Genomic DNA, 21890 nt, shown 5'->3' with positions numbered 1-21890 from the left:
CCACTCCTGTACAACCCCACAATTCTGTTTCAGAAACTTAAATTGGCCCTGACTATTTCACAGTTTCTTTAGCACTTTATGCCATGAAGGAAGAGACTGGGCCAAAAATGTAAAGTTGCTGCTTTTAATCATCACCCAAAAGCATTAGAGAGACCAGGAAGCATTCAAAATGCTGGAGGAACTTAGCAGATGAGGTCTAGTCAGCTTGTTGGTACTTCGTGAGTCTTAAAATGATGGGACCAGGTAGGCAAAATGTCTGAGCTAAGTGCATCCATGGAATTATACATCATTTAGGAAGAACGGAAGAATGATTTTTCATTTTTCTTTCATAAACAGCTTTCATTCTGCTTACCTGTATTGTGAGTAAAACTTTTGATTGTGTTCTGTCTAGCTTTTACAGCGACAGGGAGAGTGGTTTCAGACGTATCGACTTTGCAGATACTACTTCACAATCTGGAAAGTAAAAGTAAGAAGTATTGCAGAGTTTCATTAATTTTTTATGGTTGTTCTGAATTTAATTTGGGCAGTATAGAGCATTAATACATTTATCCAAAAGTTCCAGTGCTTCTGTGTTTTGCTTTTTGGAGGATTTCTCTTCCTGTTTTGACCGTATCTGCTTACCATCATTAGCATTTCCCCAGCACACATCTTCCATGCATATAGTTGATTCTGCTCCATCCATTGTGTAGAGGATTGGTTCATGGTACAACAAATGCTACTGCTTTTTTTTTAAACAAGCATGCTGTTGATTTCATCTACGGTGCTGAGGTTGAGAGCTTTAAGTTCCTTGGTATTGCCACAGCCAACCATGTAAACGCCATGGCCAAGATAACTTTCCAACTCTTCCAGTGCCTCAGAACGCTAAAGAAATTTGGCATGCCCTGTTGACCTATTTCATCAGTGCACCATAGAAAGCATCCAATCTGGATGCATCACAGCTTGATATGGCAGTTGCTGTGCACATGACCAAAAGAAACTGCAGAGAGTTGTGGATACAGCTCAGCACATCACTGAAATGTGTCCGTGGACTCTGTCTGTACTTCTCACTGCCTCAGTGAAGCAACCAGCATAAATCAAAGACCCCACCCATCTGAGACATTCTTTCTTCTTCCCTCTTCTATTAGACAAGATTTTGAAAGCACGTGCTACTATATTCAAGGACAGCTTCTACCTGCTGTCTTAAGGCTATTAAATAGTTGTCTAATGCCATAAGATAGATTCTTGATATCACAAGCTAACTCATTATGTTCTTGCACATTATTGTTTACCTGCATTTTGTCTGTAGCTATTACATTTTATTCTCCCTTCTGTTGTTTTACCGTGTTCTACCTGAATACATTGTGTAATAATTTGATCTGTATGAAAAATATGCAAGTCAAGCTTTTCACTGTATCCAATACATGACAGTAATTAACCAAATCCAATTGTGATTCTGTTCACAGAGTTTGAAGAAATAATGCTGTTAGCATAAAGATTCTCTCACTACAATTCCTGTTTCTAATTTTCAAATCTTAGGTTAGCCTTGCTATGTGTGAATATCAGAACATGTAAAATGAAAAATCAACTTGGCTACAATGATCTGATCAACCATTCTACTTAGCCCCACCCCTTCTAACTATCACCCCCATCACGGAAGCACACTGTAATCATTTTTGATAATGCTGATTACACTGTAAATAAATTCTGGTATTTATGCATATTTTATTCCATATCTATATTTTAACTTCTAGCTTTATTTATATATAATTATTTATTCTTTATATTTGTTGAATGTTGTGCCCTGACCAACACACCACAACAAATTCCTAATACGTGTAAATGTATAGTAAATGAAGTTGATCCTTAATGTTATCCTTTTATTGAATAAATTGCTGGCATTTCTCAAGGCTTTTGTAGAATGAATGTCCATTCAGTTTAAGTACCAGGACAAAACAAAAAAATTCTCTTTAGCAAAGAATCTTTCTCTTTCTTCCTCTTGACTCCCAGCAAAACATACTGGAACATAACTGAGTTATAAACTAGTAAACTGGAGACTGCAGTGGACTGCTGTGTTGGTCTTGTTCTCACAGTGCTCCTGTATTTCATTTGGGATGTAACTTGTTTTATTTTATTACTTATGTAGCAGTTGGATAAACGTCGAGAAGACAAACAATCAGCACTTGCTTTATGGCACTGGTGTCTCGTACTTCAGGGAAAGGTAAGACACCACACAAACTATATTTTTGGTTCACAAATAGATATTAAGATTGATTCCTCATTCTTATTTTTCCATAACTCTTGAAACAGTGGCTGCAATCAGAAGTTTAAAGGAAAACGATATCAGTAGTCCAGAACAAATTTTCTTTCTGATTTTAATGTTCTGCAAAACTTAGTGTAGGTGAGTGGTAGAATTGAGACTGTGGCCTGTTTGGCAAGTAGATGTGAACTAAATGTAACTGAATCTTCAACCAATGTGACAGTTCATGTAAACCCAATATAACTAGTCTAGGAAATCAATCTAGTCCTAGATTTCATGAAGTACGCATCTTTTAGTTTTGAAAAAGTGATATCTATCCCAAAATGTAACTGATTCAGCTCTCTTGTTAAAGATATCACTGGACAACAATTTTTTTTCAAAAGTGTTGCTTCCTCATAATTTTTTTTTGGTTTCTGATAGACTGCTTGAAGATGAATACAAATATAATTTCAGACTATTTGTACCAAGTAGAAATTTAGAGAAACAAGAAATTAACTTTTATTGAAAAAATGCATTGAATTGCATAATAGTGCTGATGTTTTGCAATAGGTCAAATAAGTTAAAAATGTTTTGTTGATGATTTTCATTTGTACTCAGTGTCAGAGGCTTCTTGCTCAAGTGCTTAACAATCATCAGCCAGCACTGATGGATTCTAGTTGCCCTGATACTGTTTCTCCAATGTCCCAGTGAAACCTTTCAACATGTTCATTACTGACAGCACCAAGATTTACAGGGAAGAAGTCTAAATGGAAAAGCAGAAAATGAATCTTTCATGACATGTTGCACTTCATGGTTTTGTATTCTTGAAACATGTTGTGAACCAGCTGCATGTAGCTTGGTGCTCTGTAGTTGGCCAAGAAATTTTTCAACAACATCCTTGAATGTCTTCCATGTGATTTTCTCTGGTCCCACTAGAAGTTCTTTGAATTGCCTGTCATTGATGACCTGTTTGATTTGTGGCCAACAAAAATGCCTTCCTTAATCTTGGCATCAGTTACTCTGACTTGAATTATGAATTGAAATAACAAATATAGGCGATTTTTAAAAAAATTGTGTGTGATAAGGAAATTTCATGGTGATTTTCATGATCGGCAGCCCAAAATCCATAAGCTACACCCATAAGTATATAGGAAGCAAAATCTTTATTGTCTAGCATATTCAGCTAATTGGCATTCATTTAGTGAGATAACAGCCTTTTGTAGTTAATGTCCTTTTGGAGGGAAAAAGCCACCTCCTCATATTTATCCTTCATATATAGTTTGTTACAATTTAATACAGCCCACAGTTTTCCATTTTCAATTGGAATACTTAGCTGGAACAGAATATATGTTTGTTTACTGCATTGCATTTCTACTTTGGTCTACTCTGTACAGCAAAATATTTGTGAATGTTTTTTTTAGTGCTTTGAGAATTAAGAGGAATCAGTTTTACGCGTTTGTACTGCCCATGTGCACAGCATTTCAGCTTAACAGATTTAAAAATTGTTTGCAATCCTGAGTCAATTACCCAAAACTAAGATTTCCTGAAACATATGAACTTGTACATGGTCTAAAAATTTGCACTGTTTATTGTATCATTAGCAGGTTTTCAAATCATATCCTCCATCAAGATCAGTAATAAAAATAGAAAAGCCCAAACTGTCCCAACATAGATTCTTGAAAACTAGTCTTCACAAAGATCCAGTTCTATCTGTGGTAATGTTTGCTTCCTTCTACCTTCACCCAGTTGTCAATACAACTGAACATATCTCTAACATTGGAGGATGCAATCACGGGAAGCCTGTGATGAGGGAACTTACCTAGAGCTTTATGTAGTTTAAGTTGGCATTTAGAACCATAGAACATTACTGTTTCGAGACAGATATTTCAGATAAAAACAACGGCGCATATGCAGCAAATTTAATCATCTGCTCATGATTACAAATGTACATGTACAAATGTACAAATATATCATAACATCCCCCTTTTTATCAAAACGAAGTAAAGGAACAGTTGTATTAACAATTAAACTCACTTTCTCTGGAGACTGCTTTTGAGTATATTTTCATGGAATTAACTTTCAAAGCATTCATTAATCATGCCTTATGTCTCTTATGTCCTGTTGTTTGTTATTTGCATGTTTCAATGTTTGTGTTGTGTCATTAGCCTCTGCTAGTGTTTGGCTGTGTGCACTTGATGCAGTAGGCACACTGTGGTCAATGTCATTAGACTCTGCTAGTGTTTGGCCGTGTGCATTTGATGCAGTAGGCACACTGTGGTCAATGTCATTAGACTCTGCTAGTGTTTGGCCGTGTGCATTTGATGCAGTAGGCACACTGTGGTCAATGTCATTAGACTCTGCTAGTGTTTGGCTATGTGCACTTGATGCAGTAGGCACACTGTGGTCATTGTCATTAGACTCTGCTAGTGTTTGGCTGTGTGCATTTGATGCAGTAGGCACACTGTGGTCATTGTTATTAGCCTCTGCTAGTGTTTGGCCGTGTGCATTTGATGCAGTAGGCACACTGTGGTCATTGTCATTAGACTCTGCTAGTGTTTGGCTATGTGCACTTGATGCAGTAGGCACACTGTGGTCAATGTCATTAGACTCTGCTAGTGTTTGGCTATGTGCACTTGATGCAGTAGGCACACTGTGGTCAATGTCATTAGACTCTGCTAGTGTTTGGCTATGTGTATTTGATGCAGTAGGCACACTGTGGTCATTGTCATTAGACTCTGCTAGTGTTTGGCTATGTGCACTTGATGCAGTAGGCACACTGTGGTCAATGTCATTAGACTCTGCTAGTGTTTGGCTATGTGCACTTGATGCAGTAGGCACACTGTGGTCAATGTCATTAGACTCTGCTAGTGTTTGGCTATGTGTATTTGATGCAGTAGGCACACTGTGGTCATTGTCATTAGACTCTGCTAGTGTTTGGCTATGTGCACTTGATGCAGTAGGCACACTGTGGTCAATGTCATTAGACTCTGCTAGTGTTTGGCTATGTGCACTTGATGCAGTAGGCACACTGTGGTCATTGTCATTAGACTCTGCTAGTGTTTGGCTATGTGCACTTGATGCAGTAGGCACACTGTGGTCATTGATCTCAGTTGTTTGACCTGATTTTGCCTGTTCATGTGTGATTTGGTTTTCAGGAGGTTCCTCAGCCGTCTTTTGTAGATGTGTGCGATTACGTCAGTAGATCCCAGAAGGGGTTTGAACTACATATGAACGCTCATCAAGGCACTGACACACAATTGCTTTCTTCCAATTCTTTTTACCTTGCACCAGGGGTTACATGCGCACGATATCCCCTTCGTTGAGTGGGGCAAGATCTTTGGCTGATTTGTTGTAATTGTTGCTGGCGTGTTGGTTCGTACGCTTGCGTTCGCAAACAACTCTGGGTTCCAGAACTCGCTGTTGTAGGCAGGAGCGTGCGTGTGCGGCGATTCATCAGACACTGGGCAGGACTTGTGCTGGGCCCTTGCGAAGGTGTGTTGTAATGGTCTAGAAGTGCGAGGTAGGGATCTGCTCGTGATTTGTTGCACTTTATGAGGATCCGTTTAGCTGTTTTAACTGCTGATTCAGCTTTTCCATTTGCTTTGCTATTTCCGGGACTGCTACACAAGTGCTCAAAATCCTATTCTCATGCAAATCTGTGAAACTCTGCTGACATGTATTGTGGCCCATTATCACTAACTACCTGGTTTGGGCTACCATATCTCGCAAAATGAGCCTTCAATTTGCAAATAACGGCTGCACTGGTCGTATCGCAGAGAAGATCTACCTCAAAGAAATTGCTGTAGTAATCAATGGTGACGAGGTACTCTTTCCTTCGGATGTAAATAGGTCGGTACCTATCTTTTCCCATGGCCGAGCAGGTACCTCATGACTCATAAGCGATTCTTTCTGCTGACTTATTTCATATGTGCGACAAACATCACATGTAGCAATATATTACTTGATGTCGCTGCTCATGCCTGGCTAAAAAAGATAATCGCGTGCGCGTCTGAGGCATTCTTCTACGCCCAAGTGTGATGAATGAATTCTTTCCTTCATTTGCTTTTGCTCACTTTGCAGTATGATGACATGCTCACCTTTGAAGATTAAGCCGCCTTGGACTGCGAGCTCAGCCCTATAGCTATAGTAAGGTGTGAGTTGCTCTGGTAGCACATCACGTTTGCTCAGCCATCCGCTGATGATTATGTGTTTCAACATCTAGTGTGTCATCTTTCACTGTTCCTGTGCGAATCTGCTCTTGACACTCATCGTTGATTGGCAGGTGCGATAGCATGTTAACTTCGTCAAAGCTGTTCTCCTGGCCTGGAGTACCGCTAACTTCTTGCGATAGCGTATCCATGAGCTTTCCTTGACGAAATCATAGCTCTGCAGGTGAAGAAGCATTCCCTGTAGGCGCTTTGGTGCCTTCACCAACGGCTTCTTAACTATCATTTTGAGCGGCTTGTGATCGCAGAGTACTCTTGTGAAGCAGCCAAAAGTGTATTGATGAAAACACTCAAGTGCGAAAACAACTGCAATCATTTCCTTTTCGATCGCTGCATAACGCGTTTCTGTGTCTGTTAACGCTCTGCTTGCATATGTGATTGGACGCCTATTCTGGAGGAGTGCTGCCTTTTTTGCTGGCGTCACATTGGATGGTTAGCTCTTCCTTAGAATTGTAGTATGCTAACACCAGTGCTTCGGATGCCATTGGCTTGATCTTGGAGAGAGCGTTTTACTGCTCAGCTGACCACTCCCATGCTACATCTGGCTTTGTCAGCTGTCTTATTGGCTGAAGGGTATCTGAGAGACTTGGTAGAAAACGGCTCAGGTAGTTGACAAATCTGATCAATCGCTGCACTCCCTGCACATCTGTGGGTGCTGGCATGTTGAGAACATCAGCGACCTTTTTAGGATCCGGCTGAAGTCCCTCACTTATGATGAGATGCCCCAAAAAAGGGTATCTGTGTTGCACTGAAGACAGATTTGTTCTTGTTGAGCCTGATATGCTGCTCTGCACAACACTGTAATAGCTGCTGAAGTTTCACATCATGATTGGCGATTGCCTTTCCCTGTGTTTCCACTTTTCCGTACACCAGAATGTCGTCTGCGCGCAGATCACTCCCGGTAGTCCTTCCAGTGCTTCCAGTGCCTGATGCAGTTTGCGCTGGAAGATCTCTGATGAAACGTTGGTTCCATATGGAAGTCTGAGCTATCTATACCACCTGAAAGGTGTGTGGAAGGTGGTGAGCACGCTTGATTCACTGTCCAATTTCAGTTGCCAGAATGCAGAACTCATATCAAGCTTGCTGAAAACCCAGCCTGATCAAGATCTGGCAAAGTGTCCTCTATCACCGGAAGGGGGTAGTGTTCTCTCCCAGGCGCTTTGTTCAGTGGTTGAGGGTCAATGCATATATGAAGATTGCCATTCTTCTTCTCTGCGACCACTAGCTGGTTAACCCACCTTGTAGGTTCATGGACTGGAGCTATTACCTTGTTGATCAAGCTCAGCTTTCACTTTTTGCTTCATAGCATGAGGTAGACGTCGTGGTGGTAACACGTGGGTTGAACTTCCTCATCAATCTGCAGGTGGGCTGCACCTGGAAGCTCCCCAAGTGCATCATCGAACACTTCTGGTGTGCATTGTTTTTCTTTGAGTGTAGATGCATGCACCCTGCGAAAGTTGTCATCGTTGACTGTAATCAGCATCATTAGTTACCCAGCAATGGTGTAAAGTCGTCAGTGACCACGACAAATTCAACAGAGTACTTGCCATTTGTCATGGGGTTACGGAGTTTCACTCTGCACACCCCTTCTGCATCCATGGTGGTCTTGTTCCGCATCATTAGCTTTTTTGTGCATTGTCTTAGTGTGTGATCTACCCCCTCCAAGTATTTGCGGGGTAAAATGTTAATGGTCGCCCCGCTGTCGGCTTGTGGAAGTCTTTTGGCTTTCCATTGATGAGCATCTGTGCGAATACGTCATCCTTTGTCTTCAAACTGTTGACCGCCAGTATGACATTGTCGATAAACTCGGTGCTGCTGTCACTGTCTGTTTGATCATGGCTTTGTGCTTCCACCCCATGCATGGGCTTCTGCTTGCATACCTTTGCAAAGTGATTTCAAATGCCACACGCCTTATACACCTGTCCATATGCTGGGCATTGTTGCTTGTCTCTTGCATGTTCCGTGCCACAGCGCTTTGCTTCTGTGGCTGTACAAGGTGCCTTTGGCTCTGGCTCTACCATTAGCACTAGCCTTCTGTCCAGGATGCTTTCAACATTTCTTGTTAGCGCAAGATTTTATCCCATAGACAGTAGTGGACCTGCTATCTGCAGCTGTATTGAATGCTTGTAGGTGTGATTCAGCCATTTCTGTGCTTTCACAGATGTCAATGCAGTTATTGAGCGTTAGCTTTCTCTCTTGTAACAGATGTTTTCTGGTTTGGGAGTTGTTAATGCCCAGTACGATCTTGTCTCAGCGGACTGTCTGACATACATGAGCAAAAATTCCATGTCTTTGCAAGAGATCTAAGGCTGGCAAGAAACGATTCAAAGGTCTCACCTTGTTCTTTTTGTCGCTTGTTGAACAAGTACTGTTCATATGTCTCATTTTTTCACTGAGAGCATATCTGTCAAATGCAGCTAGAATCTTTGAGGTCTTGGCTTTCAGCCTCATCTGCGAACGCAAAACTGTTGTAGACCTCAAGTCCTGACGGTCCAATTGTATGCAAAAATAATGCTGCCTGGTATGCTGGAACTTGTTTGTGCGGTTGTGCTACGACGCTGTATTTAGTCCACATCTGCCGCCATGTCTTCCATCTGTCTATCAGTCTGTGGTTGACCGTCATGGCCGGTGCTGCTGACTGGGGGAGCACTTCTGCCCCGACTATGGTTCCCCGGCACGGGGTTGCCTGTGGTTGCTGGGTGCTGCTGAGATGCTGCTGTCTCACCTCCAGGCGGCATTGCTACCGCACCCATCTCCATTTGTGGCTAGTTGCTCGTCTCAGTTGACATTTTTCTACTCTTGCACTCACCCTCCGATGTTTCAGAGTTGTGCTATTATTATGCCACCAACTGCAAGTTGAAAAAATTGGGTGCTGCGGTTGAAAAAAGCAATTTTTTGAGCACCACCGCTGCCACCATTTTTCGAGACATATTTCAGATAAAAACAACGGTGCATGTGCACCAACTTTAATCATCTGTTCACGAGTACATGTACAAGTATATCATAACAATTACAGCACAGAAACAGGCCTTTTGGCCCTTCTTGGCTGTGCCAAACCATTTTTCTGCCTAGTCCCACTGACCTGCACCTGGACCATATTCCTCCATATACCTGTCCAAGTTTTTCTTAAATGTTAAGAGTGAGCCCACATTTACCATTTCATCTGGCAGCTCATTCCACGCTCCCACCACTCTTTGTGTGAAGAAGTTCCCTTTAAGCTTTTTCCCCTTCACCCTTAACCCATGTCCTCTTTTTTTTCTCTATCCATCATCACAGAAGGCAGACTTCATCTAATTCAATTAATTCCATGTGATATCAAGAAAAACTAAGAGGTTAGGACACATAAAAGACTACAGGACCAAGCAGTCTTCTGACAGTGAAGGCTTGGCTCAAGAATATTTTGTGCCTTTAACAGACTACTATGCCAATATCGACATAGGACATAAAATATAACAGCACAGTACAGGAGCTTATACTTACTCGAAGAGAAATCTAATGCTTCCATCCTACATAACCCTCTGTTTTTCTTTCATCCATGTGCCTATCTAAGAGTCTCTTAAAGACTCCTAATGTATCAGCTTCTACCACCACCCCTGGGAGGGTGTTCCTACACATGCTCCACTTTCTGTGTGTAAAAAAAACTTACCTCTGACATACCCCCTATACTTTCCTCCAATCACCTTAAAATTATGCCCCCTTATTTTGGTCATTTCCGCACTGAGAAAATGTGTCTGGCTATCCACTTGATCTATGCCTCTTATCATTGTATACACCTCTATCAAATCACCTCTCATCCTCCTTTTCTCCACAGACAATGGCTCTAGCTCACTCAATCTTTCCTCATAAGCCATACTCTCCAATCCAGGCAGCACCCTGGTCGTTCTCCTCTACACCCTCCCTAAAGCTTCCACATTCTTCTTATAATGAGGTGACCAGAACAGAACACAATACACAATAGTGTGACTATTGTTTTATGGAGTTGCAACGTTATCTCATGGCTTTTGAACTCAATCCCCCAACTAATGAACGCCAACACACCATACACTTCCTTAACAACCCCATCAACTTGTGCAATAACTTTAAAGGATGCATAGACATGTACCCCAAGATCCTTGTGTTCCTTCCTCTATACTGCTAAGAATCCTGCCATTAACTCTGTATTGTGCCTTCAAATTCTACCTTCCAAAGTAAATTACTTCACACACTTCTAAGTTGAACTCCATCTACCATATCTTAGTCTACATCTTGTCAGTGTCCCTTTAAAACTTACAATATCTCCCCGATAATGTGGAACATTACCTGGATAGATCATGTTCTCAAGAAGCATGTCAAATTTTGAATTACCACCTGCGGTTCTGTGAATTACTGCCTGACCAATCTGCTGTTAGTCAATGGCAGAATGATGAAAGCTAATGAATGACTTGACTCCAGGTCTCATGAGAGTCTTTATTCAAAATAGACCAATGAGCTGAGTGCCAGAGGTGGCAACGAGAAGCCATGGTAAAATGGGATCAGGTCATAAATGCCACAGTGGCTGCACATGTACAGTACTTTGGACAGGGGTAGATAGGTGTGGTTGTTGGAGTTTAATTACCCAAGCCTGAGAACAAAACACAACAGGAAATTATAGCTGTTCTCTTGACCCAATCAACCTTAACTGTTGTTAAGAAAGATGGTCATTGGTTTGTAATGATGTTCTGTTAAGTTCCAGTAGCAGCAACTCAGTAAATGATAACACCTGCCTGCAACAGGAGGAGGACACTTTCAGGTGTGGATGATAAATGTCACATAATATTCATGCCATAAAGTACCAGGTCATTTTCATCTCCAGCAAAGAGAGTCTAACCATCTGTCCATAACATCGTGGGAAGTAACGACAGTAATGAAACTGAGGAGGAGGTATAGCTTTAAGAGTATAAACAGGTTGGATTTAAGTTATGAATCAATCAGAAAGTTAAAAATATCCAAGCTACAACCTGAGTCATGTGCACATTAATAGAGAAATGGTAAAATCAGAAACTTGAATATATGTGGTTCAAGAGCTGGGGTGGAAGAAGTGTGTGCCACCTGATAGACCACTGTGCAAAAAGGGAAGTGCTCCAGTGGATAAATACACTTGAATTGATCTGGGACCAGTGAGCTAATGAATTAAATAACAACTGCAAGTTAAACAAAACTAAGTACAAGTGATTGGATTTAAGAGAGTGGAAACAACATGATTGTGCAGGATGGCAGAAGGGGTAATGACAACCAGTTCAACAGGAAGGGACAGAGCATACAATCACACTTTGTGTTAGAGCAAGGAAAAATTGTTGCAAAGTCAAACTGTGTGAAATCATACAGTATTCATAACAAGATAAATGAATTAATGGCAGTAATGGAAAAAGTAATGGGTACAATTTAATTGCTATTAGAGAGACATAACCAAATTTTGGGAATAATTATTCCAACATAGTTAACTAATGCAAAATTGATAAGAAGGCCCATATAATAACTGATGGAATACATTTAGTTGATAACTACATTAAAGGGTATTTAAAAATGAAAGCAGTGACTAACATTTAACAAATTAAAAAATGCAGCAAATTAAATATCCTTTTAAGGCCAATAGAAAAGGTGTTCCAGCTATATCTAATAAGTTAAAGATAACATTAGATGAAGGAAAAGAGTTTAATATTGCCAAAAATAGAGTAAACCCAAGGATTGGAACAAATTCAGAATTAAGCCAAAGGGGACCGAGAACTCAGTAAGCAAAGGGGATGGTACATCATAAGATTCAAGATCGTTTCATGTCACTTCTGGTACTCAAGTGTAAATGAGAACAAAATAATTATTACTCCAAATCTGATGCAGCACAAAAAACACAATAAGGTAAAGAACACAACAATAAAATATAAAAATACATAATATAAATACAGAAGTACATAAGATTGCTTATATTCATTGATTGTATATTAATAAAGTGACGTTAGGAGTAATTATACATAAGGTGACTCTGACATGAAATGATAAAGTGGTAGTGGTGGGGGATGAGGGATGGGTTAGTGAGTGGAGGTGTTGATCAGTCTTCCTGTTTGGAGAAAATAACTATTTTTGTGTCTGGTGGTCTTGGTGTAGATACTATGTGGTTTTCTCCTTGAAGGGAGTGGAACAAATAGTCCATGAACAAGATGAGTGGATCCTTCATGATGTCCCTGGCAATTCTCCAGGACTTTTCTGTCTTTGATGATGGGTGGCTGGTATTGGTGATTTGGGCAGTTTTGATTAATATTTGTAGAGCCTTTCTGTCTGCTGCAGTGTAGTTTCTGTGACATGCAGTGATGCAGCAGTTGGGATGCTCTCTACAGCTCATCTGTAGAAGGACGTGAGTATACCTCTGTATAGTTCAGCTCTCTTCAGCCTCCTCAGAAAGTAGAGTCATTGGTGAGCTTTCCTGATTGTGTAGAATGTGTTCTGTGACCATGAGAGGTTGTGCCAGATGTGTACTCCCAGGAGTTTGAAACTGCTTGCAGTTTCCACTGCTGTGCCAGAGGGTTGTGAGTTCTCCTGAAGTTGATAACCATCTCCTTTGTCTTGTTGACCTTGAGGAAGAGGTTATTTGCCTGGCATCAGGCCTCGAGCTTTCCCATGTCCTCTCCGTAGGCTGTTTCATCATCGTTGGTGATGAGCCCACCACTGTCATGTCATGTCATTAGTGAACTTGACAATGTGATTACTCGAGTGTTTGGCCATGCAGTCATGTATGAGCAGACTGTACAGCCATGAGCTCAACACAAAATATTCTAACAATAATCTAGTGAGAAATTTCTAAAAATCAAGTTGCAGAAGTTTTAATATATATGTAAAAAGGAAAAGATTAGCAGCAAAAGTTAGTGCTTTCTGTTCAGACTTGGGTAGAAGTAATGACAAAGAATTGACTGTCAGTATTTATGTCATAAGGCCTGGAAATAGGGGACAATGGGTTAGAGAGGAAGAGGTACTGAAAGGAACTTTACATTTGATTAGGACTGAGCAGGTTCAATATGGATATACGAAAGGGAACACAGAACGTTTCTCTTCAAAGTTTTTTGAGATTAACACCTTCAGTCATCATCTGAAGGTGGACCAGATGATGACTTGTATTTGGGATCTGAGAAGGTGTTTGATGAAGTGCTAATAAGTTATTAAATAAAATTAGATCTCATTTAGTTAATGGAACAAACAAGTTATTTTGGCTTGGGAAAATATAAGAGATGGATTATTGACAGTAATAGTGTGCATGATCTAATCAACAGTTTGAATTAATAGGCCAAATGTGATGTATTCAAGTTTGCTGGTAAAATAGGGCTGATTTACCTTAAGTGAGGACATTTTGTTACCCTAAGGGAGATTAGTTTCAGCCAACATAATAATTTCTTGATCTGAAATCACGAGGCTTCAAGTTACTGCTTTGTCCTCAACAGCAGAAAGTTATGTTGGTATCATTAATTCTCTTAAAACTTCATTGGATGAATTAAGTATGAAACAGAAAACATTATTTTTCCCCCCAGAGTGATCAGATAAAATATATAAGATTGTGGCGACTCATTTCCTAGCGTATCCGAACCGACTCACAATTAGATAGCCTACGGGGGTTTGCGAGCACAGAGCTTTGGAGCCTCTTCGCCATGGGGGGCCGGTTGACAGAGGCTTAAAAGTGAGGCTGAAGTTTTCGAATAAAGTTTTTCCTTCGACTGCAGTTACCGACTCTGTGTCGTAATTTTAGCGCTGCGTGTAGCACACCGCTACAATTGGTGACCCCGACGGTCCAAACGATTTTTGGACCAGAAATGACCGACGCCGCCTCTGTTCATGCGGTTTCGTTGAAACTGCCGGGTTTCTGGACACAGCGCCCGGACCTATGGTTCCAGCAAGCCGAAGCCCAATTCCACGTTCGCCGGATCACCTCAGAAGACACCCGCTACTACTACGTGGTGAGCTCCCTCGACCAGGACACAGCGGCCCAGGTCGCGGAGTTCGTACAGTCGCCCCCGGCAGACGGCAAGTACACGGAATTCAAAGCCCTGCTCCTCAGGACTTTCGGACTCTCACGGCGCGAGCGGGCTGCCCGTTTACTGCACCTGGATGGCTTGGGCGACAGACCTCCATCGGCTTTAATGAATGAGATGTTGTCTCTGGCCGAGGGACACACAGGCCTCATGTTTGAGCAGGCATTCCTGGAGCAGCTGCCTGAGGACATACGCCTGCCGCTGTCCGACGCGGATTTCAGTGACCCCCGGAAGGTGGCAGCCCGGGCGGACTTGCTGTGGAACGCCAAAAAGGTGAGCGGGGCGTCCATCGCACAGATCTCCCAGCCACACTCCCAGCAGCAAACCAGTCCAGGCCCGGCCGCAGAGCCCGCTAACCCCCGGCCCAATGAACACTGGTGCTTCTAACACCAGCGGTGGGGCGCAGAAGCCCGCCGTTGCCGCCCGCCCTGCAAGTTCCCGGGAAACGCCAGGGCCAGCCGCCGCTGATGGCTACGGCGGCTGGCCATTGGGATAGCCTCCTGTATGTGTGGGATAGAAGGTCGGGACGCCGGTTTTTGGTCGATACTGGGGCTGAGATCAGCGTTTTACCTCCGACGAGTTACGACACCCGCAGCAGGGCACCGGGTCCCCCCCTGAGGGCCGTGAATGGCAGCACAGTAAGGACCTATGGCACCCGTCAGGTGCAGCTACAGTTCGGCCCCAGCCAGTTCACGTGGGACTTCACACTGGCCGCCGTAGCCCAACCGCTTCTGGGTGCGGATTTTTTGCGAGCTCACAGCCTGCTGGTTGACCTGCCCAGGAAGAGACTGGTACACGCCGAGACCTTTCAGACGTTCTCCCTGGGCGCGGCCCAGTTGCCAGCCCCTCACCTCGGCTCCATCACGCTGTCCGACAACGACTTCACCAGGGTCCTGGCGGAGTTCCCATCGGTTCTGGCACCGCAGTTCACAGCAGCCATGCCCCGACACGGCGTACAGCACCACATCCCGACACAAGGACCACCCCTCCATGCCCGTGCTCGGCGGCTTCCCCCGGACAAGCTCCGACTGGCAAAGGAGGAGTTCCAGAGAATGGAGGAATTGGGGATCATCCGGCGGTCCGACAGCCCCTGGGCTTCCCCCCTGCACATGGTGCCCAAAGCGACGGGGGGCTGGAGACCGTGCGGCGACTACCGCAGGCTGAACGAGGCTACCACACCGGACCGCTACCCTGTGCCGCACATTCAAGACTTTGCGGCAAACCTGCACGGCGCCCGGATCTTCTCCAAGGTCGACCTTGTCCGAGGGTACCATCAAATCCCGATGCATCCTGACGACGTCCCCAAAACGGCTCTCATCACCCCGTTTGGCCTTTTCGAGTTCCTCCGCATGCCGTTCGGCCTGAAGAATGCCGCACAGACGTTCCAGCGGTTAATGGACGCGGTGGGACGGGACCTGGACTTCGCGTTCATCTATTTGGATGACATCCTCATAGCCAGCGGCAGTCGTCAGGAGCATCTGTCCCACCTCCGTCAACTCTGCGCCCGACTGAGTGAGTACGGTCTTACAATCAACCCTGCCAAATGCCAGTTCGGACTTGATACCATTGACTTCCTGGGCCACAGGATTACTAAAGACGGGGCAACCCCTCTGCCCGCTAAGGTAGATGCGGTCCGCCACTTCCCCTGACCCACCACGATCAAAGGCCTTCAGGAATTCGTAGGTATGGTCAATTTCTACCGCCGCTTCCTCCCTTCAGCTGCCCGGATCATGCGCCCCCTGTTCGCCCTGATGTCGGGTCCGAGCAAGGACATTACCTGGGACGAGGAGTCCGCCGCCGCTTTCGTTCAAACGAAGGAAGCTTTGGCTGACGCCGCAATGCTAGTACATCCCAGAATGGACACCCCTACCGCCCTCACAGTGGACGCATCAAACACGGCAGTCGGTGGGGTGCTGGAGCAGCTCATCGCAGGTCGCTGGCAACCCCTGGCGTTTTTCAGCAAACACCTGCGGCCACCCGAGCTCAAGTACAGTGCTTTTGACCGGGAACTGTTGGCGCTCTACCTGGCAATCCGGCATTTCAGGTACTTCCTAGAAGGTCGGCCCTTCACCGCGTTCACGGACCACAAACCGCTTACCTTTGCGTTTACGAAAGCATCCGACCCCTGGTCATCCCGCCAGCAACGCCACCTGTCCTACATCTCTGAATACACAACGGATGTCCGGCACGTCTCGGGTAAGGACAATGTCGTGGCGGATGCGCTCTCTCGCCCTACCGTTCATGCCCTTTCCCAAGGGGTAGACTTTGAGGCACTGGCAGAGGCACAGCAGGTAGATGAGGAGATTCCGAGTTACAGGACTGCAGTCTCCGGTTTGCAGCTCCAGGACCTCCCCGTGGGCCCAGGTGAGAGGACCCTACTCTGTGACGTCGCCACCGGCCAGCCCCGTCCGGTCGTCCCCACAGCCTGGCGGCGACGTGTTTTCGACTCCATTCATAACTTGGCGCATCCCTCCATCCGGACAACTGTCCGGATGGTTTCCAGCAGGTTCGTTTGGCACGGACTCCGCAAACAGGTCAGTGAATGGGCCAGAACGTGCATGCACTGCCAGATGGCCAAGGTGCAGCGGCACACCAAAGCCCCACCGCAGCAGTTCCATCCCGCCCACCGGCGTTTCGACCACATTCATGTGGATATCGTGGGCCCCCTGCCAGTGTCGCGCGGAGCGCGTTACCTCCTGACTATCGTGGACCGGTTCACAAGATGGCCAGAGGCGGTCCCGCTCACCAACACCACCTCCGAATCTTGCGCCCGAGCCCTGATCGCCACCTGGATATCCCGCTTTGGTGTACCAGCCCACATTACCTCCGACAGAGGCGCCCAGTTCACCTCCAGCCTGATGGTCAGCTATGGCCAGCCTTTTGGGGACTCAGCTGCACCACACCACTGCCTACCACCCACAGTCGAACGGGCTAGTGGAGCGTTTCCACCGTCACCTGAAGTCGGCCCTCATGGCCCGCCTGCGAGGAGCCAACTGGGCGGACGAGCTTCCCTGGGTCCTACTCGGCATCCGCACAGCGCCCAAGGACGACCTGCACGCCTCGTCGGCCGAGTTGGTATACGGCGCGCCCCTGGCTGTCCCCGGGGAGTTCCTACCAGCCCCGAGGGGGCAAGAGGAAGAACCCGCTGCAGTCCTGGGCAGACTTCGCGAGAAGCTCGGTAACCTGGCCCCCATACCCACTTCACAGCATGGGCGGCACCCGACCTGCGTACCCAAAGACCTACAGAACTGTAAGTTTGTGTTTGTACGAAGGGGCGGGCATCGGCCACCGCTGCAGCGGCCATACGAGGGGCCGTTTACGGTGCTCCGGAACAACGGGTCCACGTTCGTGCTGGACGTTGGGGGGAAGGAGGAGGTTTTCACGGTGGACCGCCTCAAGCCGGCCCATGTGGACCTGGCGCAACCGGCCGAGTTTCCGGCGCCTCGGCGCAGAGGCCGACCTCCCAAGCAGGTTCTGGCCCAGACTGTGGACATTGGGGGGTGTATCGCCGGTTCTGGGGGGGGGTTATGTGGCGACTCATTTCCTAGCGTATCCGAACCGACTCACAATTAGATAGCCTACGGGGGTTTGCGAGCACAGAGCTTTGGAGCCTCTTCGCCATGGGGGGCCGGTTGACAGAGGCTTAAAAGTGAGGCTGAAGTTTTCGAATAAAGTTTTTCCTTCGACTGCAGTTACCGACTCCGTGTCGTAATTTTAGCGCTGCGTGTAACACACCGCTACAAGATCAAATATATAAGCATAAGAGCCTGAAGGTGATGGAACTTAGGGCACAAAATGAACTGCTGCAGCAATTCAGCAGGTCAGGTAGCATAAATTTGCATGTTTGATTGGGCCAAGTTGCAATTTATTGCTCGTGTTTCTAAAGGGGCCTGTTAATTATGAGCCACTGATGGCCTTAGCAATTTGGACTTCTGTGCACGTTCTGTCAAACATGGAAATCTGAAGTCCAGAGGCCAGACGTCTGTCCTTCTGTCCAAAGCTGATCAATGAGCCCAGCATTGAATCAGCTATGTGCTTACCAGCCCAGTGTGGAGAAAAGCAATAATCTTCTTTATTTTAATATTAAAAATTATGTAATTCTTTTAATTATTAATATTTTAATATGCTTTAAAAATAATCATTTAAAATATGTAAGTCTATTTGATTAGTCTTTTGACATCTATATCACATTCGGTTAAAAGCTGTTAAAAAGCCTTTTGACAGCAAAGAGATGTGATGGTGTTCCATGTTGGGGCAGGCAGGATATTGACATAGGAGCTTGATACCTACATGCTGTTAGGTTTGCTCTGCTAAGCTAAGCATCAGTCAGGATGTAATAGGTAAGCTTTTCCAGCCCTCTACATTCAGAAAAGTAACTAGGCAGGGACCATAGGTGGTGAAAACCAGGAGCAGGACAATGTCAATATTTTTGTGAATAACTTTAATCTCACCAGCTCTAAAGCATGCTATTTGAATCAGCAAATGAACTGTTTGTAAAAATATTTTCTTAACTGTTACTTTTTAAGGAGCAGCTTTATTTCAACAGTCTACCACTTTAGCTGCCTCTACATTTTAAACAAAATCGGGTTTATTATCACTGACGTGTCATGAAATTTGTTAACTTAGCAGCAGCAGTTCAATACAATACATAATACAGAAGAGAAAAAAATAACAATAATAAATAAATCAATAAATCAATCAATTATGATATACGTATTGAATAGATTAAAAATAGTGCAAAAAACAAATAATATATATTAAAAAAATGAGATAGTGTTCACGGGTTCAATGCCCACTTAGGAATCGGATGGGAGAGAGGGAGAAACTGTTCCTGAATCGCTGAGTGTGTACCTTTAGGCTTCTGTACATCCTACCTGATGATAACAGTGAGAAAAGGGCATGCCCTGGGTGCTGGAGGTCCTTAATAATGGACGCTGCCTTTCTAAGACACCACTCCTTAAAGATGTCCTGGGTATTTTGTAGACTAATACCCAAGATGAAGCCGACTAAATTTACAACCCACTGCAGCTTTTTTCGGTCTGTACAGTAGCCTCCCCCATACCAGACAGTGATGCAGACTGTCAGAATGCTTTCCACGATACATCTATAGAAGTTTTTGAGTGTATTTATTGACATACCAAATTTCTTCAAACTCCTAAAGAAGCATAGTTACTGTCTTACCTTCTTTATAACTGCATTGATACGTTGGGACCAGATTTGGTCCTCAGAGATCTTGACATCCAGGAACTTGAAACTGCTCACTCTCTCCGCTTCTGATTCCTCTATGAGGATTGGTATGTGTTCCTTTGACTTATCCTTCCTGAAGTCCACAATCAGCTCTTTCGTCTTACTGGCGCTGAGTGCCAGGTTGTTGCTGGGACACCACTCCTCTAGTTGGCATACCTTGCTGCTGTAAGCCCTTTCATCTCTACCAGCAATGGTTGTATCATCAGCATGTTTATAGATGGTGTTTGAGCTATGCCTAGCCGCATAGACATGGGTGTTATAGGGTAGAGCAGTGGACGAAGCACACACCCCTGAGGTGCGCCAGTATTGATCGTCAGCAAGGAGGAGATGTTATCACCAATCCACACAGAATGTGGTCTTCTGGTTAGGAAGTCGAGGATCCAATTGCAGAGGAAGATACAGAGGACCAGGTTCTGTAACTTCTCAATCAGGATTGTGGGAAAGATGGTGTTAAATGCTGAGCTATAGTTGATGAACAGCATCCTGACATAGGTGTATTGCCCACGTGGTCTAAGGCAGTGTGAAGAGCTATTGAGATTGCATCTACCATTGACCTATTGTGTCAATAGGCAAATTGCAATGGGTCCAGGTCCTTGCTGAGGCAGGACCAACCATTCAAAGTATTTCATCACTGTCGATGTGAGTGCTACTGGGCGATAGTCATTAAGGCAGCTCGCATTATTCTTCTTAGGCATTGGTGTAATTGCTGCCTTTTCGAAGCAAGTGGGAACTTCAGCCTGTAGCAGTGAGAGGTTGAAAATGTCCTTGAATACTCCCCCAGTTGGTTGGCACAAGTTCTTAAGAATCTTACCAGGCACTCCGTCGGGATCTTCCACCTTGCGAGGGTTCACCCTCTTTAAAGACAGCTTAACATCGGCCTCTGAGACTGAGGTCACAGGGTCACCGGGTGCAGCTCAGATCTTTACAGCTGTAGTTATATTCACCCTTTCAAAGCGGGCATAGAAGGTGTTGAGTTTATAGGAAGTAATGTCTTGCAAACCCTGCCAGAGTTGTCGTATATACGAAGTCACCTCCAACCTCATTCAAAATTGTCTCTTTGCCCTAGAAATAGCCCTCCACAAATCATACCTGGTCTTTCTGGTACAGACCTGGGTTGCCAGCCTGGAATGCCACAGATCTAGCCTTCACCAGGCCACAACCCTCCTGGTTCATCCACGGCTTTTGGTTTGGGAATGTACAGTAAGTCTTTGTGGGCACACACTCATCCACACAGGTTTTAATGAAGTTGGTAACAACTGCAGCATACTGATCCAGATTTAAAGCTGAATCCTTGAATACAGTCCAGTCCACCAATTCAAAGCAGTCCTGTAGGTGCTCCTGTGCTTCCCTTGTCCAAACCTTCTTGGTCCTCACTATTGGTGTTGCAGTCTTAAGTCTCTGCCTATACTCAAGGAGTAAAAGAACAGCCAAGTGATCAGACTTCCGGAAGTGAGGACGTGGAATAGCACAGTAGGCATTCTTGATGGTGGTGTACAGTGGTCCAGTATGTTGCTTCCTCTGATATTGCAAGTGATCTGTTGATGGTAATTGCTTAGTGATTTTTTTTAGACAGGCTTTGTTAAAATCCCCCAAAACGATGGAGAAAGTGTTAGGGTGCGCTGTTTCGTGCATGTTGATCCCATTGCTCAGATCATCTAAAGCCTGTTTGACTTTGGCCTGAAGTGAAATGTATGCCACTACCAAAATGATCCTGGAAATCTCTCATGGTAGGTAAAATGGATGGCACTTAACTGCTAGATATTCCAGGTCTGGTGAGCAGAATTGGGACAGCACTGATATATTTGTGACCAAGAAAAGTTGATCATGAGGCATACTCTTCCAACTCTGTTTTTGAGAGACTCTATAGATCTATCCTGATGGTGTATAGTAAACTCGTCTGAATTGCTGCATCTGGTGCAGAAGGGGTTACCCAGGATTCTGTGAAACAAAGGACACACATGGTCCTAATGTCCCTCTGATTCAGCACCCTAGCTCTGAGATCTTCAATTTTATTCACCAGAGACTGCACGTTTGCCAGCAAGATATTCAGTTTTGGGAGTTTAAAACCCTGTTTCCTTAAGCGCATTTGTATCCTTGACCTGCAACCACATTTCCTACATGGAATCTGGCAAGGAGTCTGTCCACAATCGGCATTGTTTCTGTCAGTTTTAAGCA

At 44.7% G+C, this 21890-nt stretch overlaps 1 protein-coding gene across 1 annotated transcript in view; it reads left to right on the top strand.

Moving 5' to 3' along the window:
- The window catches only part of sfi1 (SFI1 centrin binding protein), a 242981-nt gene that overhangs the window by 160157 nt on the left and 60934 nt on the right, over positions 1-21890 (top strand). The window contains exons 24-25 of the mRNA XM_059983256.1: positions 392-466; positions 2123-2197. Coding sequence (XP_059839239.1) covers positions 392-466; positions 2123-2197 — 150 coding nt within the window. The remainder of the gene's footprint in view (positions 1-391; positions 467-2122; positions 2198-21890) is intronic.

The sequence above is a fragment of the Hypanus sabinus genome, chromosome 10 (genome assembly GCF_030144855.1).
Source record: "Hypanus sabinus isolate sHypSab1 chromosome 10, sHypSab1.hap1, whole genome shotgun sequence".
NCBI classification, from domain to species: Eukaryota; Metazoa; Chordata; class Chondrichthyes; order Myliobatiformes; family Dasyatidae; genus Hypanus; species Hypanus sabinus.
The sequence above is the reverse complement of the archived record's forward strand: the minus strand, read 5'-3'. Positions and strand labels throughout refer to the sequence as shown.